Source organism: Microtus oregoni, unplaced genomic scaffold, assembly GCF_018167655.1.
Source record: "Microtus oregoni isolate MIOR12 unplaced genomic scaffold, Mior012 000018F_ref0000195, whole genome shotgun sequence".
NCBI lineage: Eukaryota > Metazoa > Chordata > Mammalia > Rodentia > Cricetidae > Microtus > Microtus oregoni.
Genome location: NW_024543077.1, coordinates 23,201,016 through 23,213,301, shown reverse-complemented (window position 1 = coordinate 23,213,301; position 12,286 = coordinate 23,201,016). Strand labels below are relative to the sequence as shown.

Here is a 12,286-nt window from a genome sequence, read left to right as displayed (position 1 = left end):
GCCTGGCCAGAATTACATGTGTTAATGTGACATTTATTCTATTCTTTTAAATTACCACACTATATCCAACTTTTTTTTTTTTTTTTTTTTTTTTTTTGGTTTTTCAAGACAGCGTTTCTCTGTGGTCTTGGAGCCTGTCTTGGAACTAGCTCTTGTAGACCAGGTTGGCCTCGAACTCACAGAGATCTGCCTACCTCTGCCTCCCGAGTGCTGGGATTAAAGGCGTGCGCCACCACCGCCTGGCTATATCCTACTTTTAAACTTTTGATTTCTATTGAAGATTTGTTAGCTCAGGGATGGAGAAATGGCTCAGCAGTTAAGAGCACTGGCTACTCTTCCAGAGGACACATGGAAGCTCGTAATGGTCTGTGACCCCAGTTTCAGGGGATCTGATACTTTCACAGTCATACAAGCAGGCAAAATAGGCTGCGGGATGGTAGCACAAGCCTTTAATCCCAGCACTGGGGAGCAAAGGCAGGTGGATCTCTCTGAGTTTGAGGCCAGCCTGGTCTGCAAGTGCTAGTTGCAGGACAGGCTCCAAAGTTACAGAGAAACCCTGTCTCAAAACCCCAAAAAAACACATGAAATAAAAATAAACTATTTTTAAAAAAGAGTGGCAGGAGGATAGAAAATTCTGGCCTATTTTGGACTACATAGTCAGACCCTATCACAATAAACAAAAAGAATGAACAGAGATATCATAAAAAAAAGACAGTTTTAGCTCAACTTGCTGTTTTTAGCCTTTGATTGGGAGTTCAAAAATCATTGATACTGTTTTCTACTTGATGTTGTTTGAATGACAGGGGATAAGAAAGAAATATATACGACAAAGGCTGTGTCCTGCCCACTCTCATGCTACAAAATGGGAGGCCTGACTTCCTGCAACCATTGTTAAGTCTCTGAAGATACACAACTACCTCAAAGACTGTAGCTCTGAGAAAGAAAAGAAAAAAGACACCTGGACATTTTTCTTAACACTTTGAAAAACGTTTTGATAAGAAAAAAGGGCTGATGTTGCGGGAATTCATTCAGCCAATAGCCTTTAGGTACCAGACCATTAGGGTGTGGTGTGAGGTATTATAAGCACAGACCAAAGCACGCTCAGGCCTTTTTTCCTTTCACCTGGTTGGTGGTCGGAGGTCAGTTCACTCCAGTGCCCACACAGCAGAGGAACACAGTGGCTCTCTTATTTCGAGTGATCCCCAATAAACATTTGTAATCCTTTGTTATGTGCTCCTGTGGGCCTTCCTTTAATTGTGCCACATTCTCCATCCACTGTGGCCGGATTACAGCTCCCACTGCTCCCTGCCTCCCTGCCACCTGTCCTCAACCTGTGGCTCGGCTCCCCTCTACTTCCCACCCTTGCGTGCTCTCCTGTGGCTGCCCCACAGCTGAGGTTCAGCTTTGTTATATATTTTACTATGTTAAAGTTAAAACCTTAATGATCTATTTATTTATTATGCATTTAGTGTTCTGCCTGCACGTATGCCTACAGGCCAGAAGAGAGCAAGAGGGCACCAGATCTCATTATGGATGGTTGTGAGCCACAACGTGTTGGCTGGGAATTGAACTTAGGACCTACGGTAGAGCAGCCAACTAAGTAGAAAACCAAAGCCTGGAAATTTGTTAAGCCATGAAAATATTTTTTAAGTTTTTAAAATTAATTATTTTTGTATGGATGTGCACATGTATGCTTGCAAGGGAATAAATGTATGAGCATGCTATGGGACATGAAAATCAGAGATCTAGACAGGCGGTGGTGGCGCACCTATAATCCCAGTACTCAGGAGGCAGAGGCAGATGGATCTCCCGTAAGTTTGAGGCCAGCTTGGTCTACAAGAGCTAGTTCCAGGACAGGCTCCAAAGCTACAGAGAAACCTGTCTTAAAATAAATAAATAAAGAAAGAAAGAAAGAAAATCAGAGATCTAGATGTAGGAATCAGTTCTCTCTTTCCATCATGTGGGTCCTAGGGACAGAACTCAGGAAAATGGGCTCAGCCCTAGGTCCTTTACCTGCTGAGCCATCTTGTCAACCTAAAAACCATTTCTCTAAGTACAAGTTTTTCACATGTACATCATCCACATTTCAATCAAGTCCATGCCAAAAAATAAACCAAACCAAACCAAAACAAAACAAAAAAAAAACAAAAAAAAAAAACACCAAATGTTGTAGAAGGGTCTTCTGTCTATGTGCTGATTTCATTGGTTAATAAAGAAACTGCCTGGGCTTTCTGATAGGACAGCAGCTTAGATAGGTGGAGTAGACAGAACAGGATGCTGGGAGAAAGAAAGCAGAGTCAGGCAGACGCCATGAAGCTCCGGCCCAAGATGGACGTAGGTTAGAATCTTCCTGGTAAGCCACCACCTTGTGGTGCTACACAGATTATTAGAAATGGGTTAATCAAGATGTGAGAATTAGCCAATAAGAAGCTTGAACTAATGGGCCAGGCACTGTTTAAATGAATACGGTTTCTGTGTTATTATTTCTGGGGCTAAACTGCGGGAGCTGGACGGGACAAAAAGCAGGCCTGCTTGCCTCATCACTACACCCAAAACCTATCTAGTCCATAATTTAAAGTATCAAGTTAGTGCAAAAACAACTTACTATTGAAATTTGTTGTCTGATATTGAAGTACATTTTTAAATAATAATGGTTATGTTATACATCATCTTTTTTTGTCAGTTTGTTTTTCAAGACAGTGTTCCTTTGTTTAGCCCAGATTGTCCTGGAACTAGCTGTGTAGGCTAGGCTGGCCTCGAACTCACAGACATCCACCTTCCTCTGTCTCCTGAGTGCTAGGATTAAAGGTGTGCACCAGCACTGCCCAGGTATACATTACCTTAATGTGCATTCTCAGTGTATTTTATTCTGTACATTATTCATGACCTGCTGGTTTTTATGTATTGTACTATGGAAATGTTAGGCAAGATTCAAATCTGAGTAATCCTTCCTTCCTTCCTTCCTTCCTTCCTTCCACCCATCCACCTACCTAAGTACCTATGTATCAGGTCTCTCTACATAGCCCTGGCTGTCCTAAATGTACTATGTAGATCAGGTTGGCCTTAAACTCAATAGAGATCTTCCTACCTTTACTCCTAAGTACTGGGATTAAAGGCTATCACACCTGCCTTGAGTGATTTTCTTATTCCAGATCAAAATGAGTTGTCAAGCAGCAGAGAAAACTTGAAACACTGCCAGTCCATACCCTGCAGCTGTGGTTCAAAAAGTTTTCTGAGGAAAAAGTCTTGAAGTCAAGGTACACAGTAACTAGCCATCAGAAGTAGACAATGACCATCTGAGAGCAAGAATGGATGCCAATACTCCAATGTCACTCTCAATGGCTATGTATGTAAAACCAACTGGGGAGGAAGCTCAGCAAGAAAGCCCAGAGAGCTTACTGAGAAGAAAACTGACCACCTCAGCTGCTGTCCTCTCTTATGCTTTCCATGAGTTCACAGAATTTCTATTTTTATTTTACAGGAACACACAAGCTTATTTCCCACTGGTAAAAATGTGTCAGAGTCTAATTATGATTTAAAACTCACAGTCAAATACTACAATTCTTTTAATACCATACTAATAACAGTCTTTTTCTTTGATAATTTCTTATCAAATCCACAATATTTCAAATTTCTAAACATAAGACTTTTTACAAATAAACAACTTGTTTAAAATACTTACTTTGATTTTTTCTGCCAAGGATGGTGTAATATTGATTTCTCTTTCTCCTTCATCGTACATTTGAAAAATCAGATTCTGCATTACATCCCCTGCGACCCAATCAACCTCATCCTGATGCTTGACCTGGATCGCCTTTTGTCCGTCCACACTAAATATCTGTAGTCGAGCAACGTGGCTACTGGGAAGTAACTTGATAGTCTTTTCCACAGGTGACACATTTTTACAACTCTAGAAGAGAAAAGATGAATATACTCTGAGTGACCTATGTATTCGTTTTCTCTTTTCTCTAATGGCAAATCCATGGCATGGTTTAACAATTTAGCTTCTGTAATAGAAAAGGGCATCTCATTACAGTTACTTGTAACTCTGTAATCAGGTTTTATCATTAAAAAGGCATTATAAGCCAGATGTGGTGGCACCCACCTGCAATCTCAGAACTTGGGAGGTGTGGGCAGGAGGTCAGGAGTTCAAGCCATTCTCAGCTACACAGTAAGTTCAAGGTCAGCCTGGAATATACAGGAGACCTTGCCTTTAAAACAAACAAACAAAAAAAAGTATTATATTTTTAATAATATAAACTTTATACCGTCAGGCATAAATTGCATAGGCTACATGCTGAAAACTACTAACAAGAATGCCTTCTTTCTTGTTTTTTAAATTCATTTAAAATTATTATAAAGTCACAAGATTTAAGTTAAGTCACAGATTCAGGAAAGAAGAAACCAAGAACTTTCCATTAAACTGAAGACAAATTGCTGCCACCTAAGATACTGCAAGTATTAAGCTGTATTGAAATTTATGGGTTTTTTTTTTCAGTTAATAGCACACTGGGATAAATCAAACAACTTCTTCATAGCCAGAAGGGCTTTAGATACTTCAAAACCTGAGCTTATCAACATACCGAGAAATTTATACTGATTACTAGCACATCAGTAGTACAGGATCCATCATAAAGAAGCGCATTAAACCATTACACCACCACTTCTTAAACTATAATACCTTCAATGGCACAAAGTTATTAATTCTAAAATAACCTTAAATATTACTTAGTTTGTTTTCTTTCTTGTCTATCTACAAGTATTCCTATAGATAACCATTAAGGTTATTTAAAATTTATTAGTTTATTTAAAAACTCTACATTATAAAATATTAAGCAGTGCCAGGTGGTGGTTGTGTCTATCTCTATTCCCAGCATTCGGGAGGCAGAGACAGGCAGATCTCTGTGAGATCGAGGCCACCCTGAGCTCTAGAGTGCATTCCAGGATAATCAAAGCCACACAGAGAGACCCTGTCTCAAAAATTAAAATAAAGTATCAAGGCATTAATATTAGATATATAAGGGTCACTATATCAGTATTAGATAAATTAGTAGGTAAGTATGAGTTAACCAGCTGATTGATTCCTCTCCCACATCAACTGCTAAGAAATCTATTCACGTCTCAATGTTTGTTACCTCATCTGGCAATTGTACAGACTGTTTCTAGTACCCTCCACTAGCCATGTACGCTTACAAAAGTTACACTCATGCATACAAGATAAAGGTCTTCATGTCTTTCAGTAGTAGTTCAAGTAGGAATCTTTACAAAACTTTCAAAGAAACAAACAAGAATAAAACACAATGGTGTGCTTTAATGTTAGGTAAGTTTTAAGAAACTATTTCCTGGGTTAGAGAGATGATTCAGTGGTTTAGAGCACATACTACTTTTGTGATCCACCTGAGTTCAGCTTCATTGCCTAAACCAGGTAGGTCACAACTGCCTAGAACTCTAGTTTTAAGGAATCCAAGGACTCTGGGTCTCCGAGAGTATCTGCTCTTACATATACTTATCCCCATATAGATACCCACACACACATCCAATTTAAAATATACCTTTATAAAAGGAAAATATACTCACTAGTAGTTATAAACATTGTAAGAGATTCGATCAAGAAAATTATTAATACATAATAGATAATGCTAAATACTATTACACTTCACATTGTTTTTCTTAAGAGAACCAAAGTATTACACATTTAGCATCAAACAATTTTGCATAACTACTCCACGGCTGTTAAAGACTCGGCATAATACCAAGGAGAATGGTAGCTTACAGGTATCTCAATCCTAGCAGTCAGTGTCTGGTCTTTCTTAATGTTCTTAACGTGAATTGCTGACCCTGTTAGGATGCTGGTCCCAGAGCTACTACAATCCACAGTGTAGACTGGCAGGCTTGGAGCACCTAGAAACTAGAGGGAGGACAGAAAAATCATTAATGAACCAATCCATAACTACTCATTAACTGTTCAAATTCATGAATAATTTACCATAGCTTTTGGGCTAGACATTGGAAAATTCTAAGTAAAACTCAAGACACTAGAATTTTTTAATAAAAAGTAATTTTCTATGTTACATAAAATTTACCATTGAGGAAAACTAAATTCCTCAAACACTATTCTTTTTTTTTTTTAAATATTTATTTATTTATTTATTTATTTATTATGTATACAATATTCTGTCTGTGTCTGCCTGCAGGCCAGAAGAGGGCACCAGACCCCATTACAGATGGTTGTGAGCCACCATGTGGTTGCTGGGAATTGAACTCAGGACCTTTGGAAGAGCAGGCAATGCTCTTAACCACTGAGCCATCTCTCCAGCCCCCACTATTCTTTTTTTTTAACTTAAAAAAAGATCACGTGTATATCTGAGTGTGGGTGTATGCTTGTGTATGTGTGTGTCTAAGGAAAGAAGAGGCTATGGGATGTCCTGGAGCTGGGATTACACAAGTTATAGCCATCACACTGGCCCTCTTTTTTTACTGTCTTGAGTTTCCTTTGTTGTAGATCTTATCCCCTTTGTTTCTGTGTTAATCAAAAACTCTCAGAGAGCTTTATCATTCTCTTTAATAAGTGAAACACCTTCTCTAAAGTCCAGGGAGGAATGTGGGGAGGTGGCTCGGTAGTTGATTAAGGACAACGTGAGTTTGAATCCCCAGAGACCACATCAAAGTAGTCACTACAGTGCACCTCTCCAATCCCAGTGCTCCTAAAGCAGGGTAGGAGACAGAGACAGAGGAATTTCCTGAATCTAGCTGCCCAGCTACTCTGCCATATGCATTCAAACAAACGAAAATTGATATAGACAGAGACATGTATACGAGGGGGTAGAGGAAAGAGAAGGGAGAAAATTTATGAAACTGCTTCGATGGGCCTGGTAGTGAAAGCCTTTTATCCAAATACTCAAGAGATTAAGGCAGTAGAAACAATCATGAATTCAAGCCTTCTTGATCTACAGGGTGAGTTCAAGGCCAGCTTGAACAATTTTATGAAATCCTGTCTCGCTGGGCAATGGTGGCGCACACCTTTAATCCCAGCACTCGGAGGCAGAGGCAGGCGAATCTCTGTGAGTTGGAGACCAGCCTGGCCTACAGAACAAGTTCCAGGACAGGCTTCAGAGAGAAACCCTGTCTCGAAGTAAACAAAACAAAACAACAACAATGCCCCCAACCCAAGGAAATGTTCTAAGAAATCTTCTAAATCTTCTATGGAGTACTTATTGGGACTTGACTGAATGGCAGCCACACATTTAACACCCGTACTCGGGAAGCAGAAGCATCTTTTGAGTTCGAAGCCAGCCTGGTCTACATAGAGAAACTCAGTCTTGAAAAAAGAAATCCAAAATAAACAATCAAACCAAAACAAATAAAAAGGACAAAAGACAGAGTCTGACTTACTTCCTTTGGTTTCAATTAAATGTTGCAATGTACACAATTAAAAAACAAAAACATAAAAGTTTACTATTTAAGACTTAACGCTGAAGCAGCAAACAGATAGTCATTGCCTTGCACTAGCACAGCTCTAAGTACTCATAACTGTGCGTCACAATAAGCTCACCTTGCAGTGGACAATCAGCTTCGGTTGTGCTGTTACGTTGTCTGACTCATCCACAACTTCCACCTGAAATGGGAACACTGTTCCATTCTCTATAACCAGAATTTCCGAGTCAGGTTTCACTTTTAGTCGATGAGGGGGACCTATCAGGAAATTACATAATAAAGTTCATATTCAATAGATTAAATAGACTAAGATATCTTTTGTATTAATATTTATGACCGATGAACAAAGAAAAAATACAGAACTTGATAAATTCTATCTTCCAAACATACTTAGTGTGTATGATGGAGCTGTCTCAATAGCATAATTGAATGTCTGATGTCTGGGGGAGAGGTGGTGCACATCTTTAATCCTAGCACCCAGGAGGCAGATCTCTGAGTTCAGACCAGACTGATCTACAAAGTTCTAGAATAGCTAGGACTACACAGAGATACTATCTTGCAAAAAATAAATAAATAAAGGAGATGTCTAGGTTAGACGTGCAAGCTATAGACACTGATTAGCTCATGCTAGAAACGTCCTAAACAGTCCTGAGAAACCTTGAAAATATTAGGAGGGAAAGTATTCAAGAAGCAAAATAAGTTTATTAAAAAATACTGTTTATTTATCATCTTTAGCTTTATACAGTGAATGACTGCTGGCTCCAGCACAGGAAATAACATGCTGAGTCCGGGTCCAGCATGATGGTACAATCCTGTAATCTCAGCATCTGAGAGCTGCAGACTAGCATTGGGCTATGTTATAAACAAACACCTGGTGATTAAGCAATTACATAAGCAGGTAAGTATACTGCTCACTGTCTTTGATATCATGAACATATCATACATTTCTTATAAGGTTAACAAGATAGATCTATACTTCAACAACAAACTATATGTACAATCCTTAATACTTGAAAATTCAATTTATGCTAAATACTGTTAATAAAAGTATACAAAACAGTTACTAGACACAATTATTTTAGTTTATAATATTGGTTAACAGTGACTATTTCATAACTGTCAACTACGATGTCATGTTTTAAGTCAGCACTGCTATGTGCATTATACAGAACACAAGGTTCTATCACTTCCATTTTATACAAATGGAACAGAAAATATTTAATCAAAGAAACACATAAAAAATATTCAATATAAAGAGATGTGCTGGACCCAAGGTCAGAAAGTGGCAAAGTCAAGCTTAAATCCTGGTTTGTGAAAAGGTTTCTTTCTCTCCTACCGCAATACTGTGCTATTTTTTAATTTGTTATTTCTATCAAATTAAAAAGCACTAAAAAACATACCTAAGTAATGAGATTTCTACAAGTCAGTTCATTTGGTTTAGCTTACTTCTAAAAGCATACATATTTATTACTCTAAATGAACTTTTTCCCCCTTGGTTGTACTAGCTTTCACTTCTTTATCAATTTATGACTGTGTAAAACCTGCAAGAACTTCAAATTGTAAATGCAAATAAGTCATTGTTTCCTTCTGCTGTCATCCAGGACAAATGAACATCCATGGGCAAGCTGTTATAGCCAAGGTTTCTAAGGATCATAACTACAACTTGCATGCCAACTGTTCCTTGGCCTTTTGTTTAGGATCAAGTATAAAACACTCAATAAACATAACCCTAGGCATCACAAATACTGGCAGGTCTCACTCTGCACAGGACAGTGTTAAAGAAAGCTCATATGTAACCAGTACTGTGTTCTCTCTTCAACGAGTGCACAACCAAGCAGAGTGAGGACTGCATTTGATCTCATTCTACAGCTACAACCCTACGAGAGCAGGTAACATTCCAATGATTGCGTGAAAAAGCAGCCAGACCAAGTTTACCTATACTGAAACCCAAATGGCCTGATTACAAAATACTCTTTTTGGATCCTTAAAACAGACTATCCCTTAAATTAAACAGCAAATTCCAGTCTATGTAAGTTGAATACAATTTCATTGTCCCAAGATGAATTCTTATCAAATTAACAAGGATCTATAATTCTTAAAACATGAATGTTATACCAGTAAGATTGATATAGGAATTTAAACCTAAGTCTAATAAGCTTATCTCTAGATGTTTCCTAATACACTGTACTTAAAAAATTTCCCTAAGACTGAGTTATGTTTAGTAACTCTAAATGTATTTTTGAGACTTATACTGGAGCTTGGGGTGTAGCTCCACTGATTAGGGTATTTGCCTTGAACATAGGCCTGAGTTCACTCTCTACACCACATAAACCAAGCAGGTTTATGTGTTACATGTCTAACTTTGGAGGTTGAGGCAGGAGGATTGTAAGCTCTAGGTCATCCATCCTTAGTTGGTTATATATAGTCTCTGAGGTCGCCTGGTCTAGACTGTCTCAATTTTTTTTTTAAGATACAGAGACTTGGAGGGATTAATAATCTCAAACATCAAACTGCATAAAAGCATCACTATACTTTTATCATAATGCCATTTCTTCTTTGTTTGTATTTTTGACAAAATCTCATTATTGCAGCCCAGGATAGTATCAAAATTGCAATCCATTTCTGGGGGATCTGTCACCCGACTGCTGTAGGCACAGCATCCATGTGCATATGCTACCCCCATATACATAATTAAATTGTACTCTTTTACTGCCCAACCTCCTATATTCTGGCCATTCACCACCACAGCAACCTAAGAATATTTAAAAAGTTAAAATAATATTACCAGGTAGCAATCTAATTTTCAAAATCTGTGAATCTTCTTTTAAGCCCGGAATAATAACCTTCAGATTAAAATTCTGTTGAAAAAAGACAGCAAAAATTAAACCTAAATTTTAAGTAGCTTACCATTTCAATTCTGATTGTTTGCTTTCTAATTTCCTTATCATTGTATAAATTTACTCATAATTTAGTCTCCAAAATTATTACAAATATTTAAAATCCCAGGAGGAAAAAAAAACTTTCCTCAAACGGTGTACCTCAGGTAATTATCAGAATCAGAAGGGTTTTATAAAGATGTAAAGCAGGGGTAGAAAGACAGCTCAGTGGTGAACAGCACTTGCTGCTCTTGCAAGGGACCCAAGTTCAGGTATCAGCATCCAATTCCACTACAAGTTCCAGGGGATCCAATTAGCTCTTCTGGTCTCCAGACACCAGGCACTCATGATGTGCACATACGTACACGCAGGCAAAGCAGTCATACATGAGGTGCACATACGCACACACAGGCAAAGCAGTCATACATGAGGTGCACATATGCACATGCAGGCAAAGCAGTCATAAAGATCACACGAAAAACAAAAAGTATTTTTTAAGTGAAACAAGGAGTAGGAAAAAAACGGATTGAACTCTGAACAGAAAGGTAATAGTAACTAAAGGGATCTAAGTAAAAGACATTTAGCATATGGGCATGGATCTAAACAGAGCTCCCCAAAAGAAGAAATAAAATTGGATAAGTAGTAGAAAATGTTCACCATCCCTACCAATTAGGGAGATGCATATCAAAACAACTTTGAGATTTCATCTTATCTCTATCAGAATGGCAAAGAGTAATGGAACAACCTGAGACAATAAATGCTGAAAGGGATGTGGAAAAAAGGGAACTTTCAATCAAGATGGTCCATCTACCCTGGAAACCAGTGTGAAGAATCCTCAAGAAGCTAAAAATAAATACTCCATATGAGTCAGGTATAGGACTCAACATCATACTCCATGAATACTTACTCAGCCATGTCCATTGTTGTTCTCTTTAAATCCTTACTGCTCAAGACACCATGCACTTCAACACTGAGCTGGCACTGATTTGAAAGCTTCCTCCCTTGAGGACTAGCTTTCATGGTATCAGAGGGTACCATGCAAGTTTTAATACTCCTACAAAGCTATGATGCCTATCATCTGCATTGTGATCATCCGGGTGCAATGTCCTTAAAGGTTCAACAGTGGCATGCATGATTTGTTGATAAACAACAGCTTTCTATTTAGACTTAAAGCTTACTCAACAAAAGGGAAACCATGTCTGGTATCAGAAACCTACCCAACTATTCTAGGTTAGTAAGGTCATAGATCTTGGAGAATCTACAACCACTAAGTAGAGTTACTTAGTAAAGTTTACTAAGTAAAGTTACTTAGCCAGCATAATTCCTAACAACACTCTAAATACGTATCCTTACACCTACAGCTAAATGTAGCCCCCACATCTTGTTGCATCAAAAAAATCTCTTTGCATCATAGACAGGTCATTACAGAAAACCAAGACCAATCAAAAAGCACAGAACAAGAGATCACGCGGTGACCAGAAAGCACACAGAAAAATAGATTTAAAAAATTCATAAGAATTTGAGAGCGAGCAGGGAGTGGGGACACGGGAGGGACTGAAAGGAGGAAAAGGCTGTAATAACATTTCAATGTAACAAAGTTAAAAAAAAAAACCTACATCTAAAAACCTCTGAATGGAATGGAATATTCTTGCCTGGATTTTGAACAGAAAGGTAACAGTAACTGGAGACATCTAAATAAAGTCTAGTTTTCTCACTAGTACTGTCCTAATGTTTCTTAGTGTGTATAAATATATGTGGCTCTGGGATGTTAACATGGAAACTCTGTGAGCTTATGAGCCAGGCGGTGGTGACACAGGCCTATCATCCCAATACTGGAGAGGCAGAGGCAGGTGGACTCTGATTTCAAGGCCAGTCTGGTCTACAGAGCGAGATCCAAGACAGCTAGGGCTAATACACAGAGAAATGCTGCCTCAAAAAAAAGAGAGAGACAGAGACAGAGAGAGAGAATGAATCTG

At 38.4% G+C, this 12,286-nt stretch overlaps 1 protein-coding gene across 1 annotated transcript in view; it reads right to left on the bottom strand.

Moving 5' to 3' along the window:
* Positions 1–12,286, bottom strand: part of LOC121458940 (structural maintenance of chromosomes flexible hinge domain-containing protein 1) — a 142,679-nt gene that overhangs the window by 61,789 nt on the left and 68,604 nt on the right. The window contains exons 22-25 of the mRNA XM_041668368.1: positions 10,220–10,292; positions 7,553–7,692; positions 5,774–5,908; positions 3,683–3,910 (exon numbers count right to left, since the gene is read on the bottom strand). Coding sequence (XP_041524302.1) covers positions 3,683–3,910; positions 5,774–5,908; positions 7,553–7,692; positions 10,220–10,292 — 576 coding nt within the window. The remainder of the gene's footprint in view (positions 1–3,682; positions 3,911–5,773; positions 5,909–7,552; positions 7,693–10,219; positions 10,293–12,286) is intronic.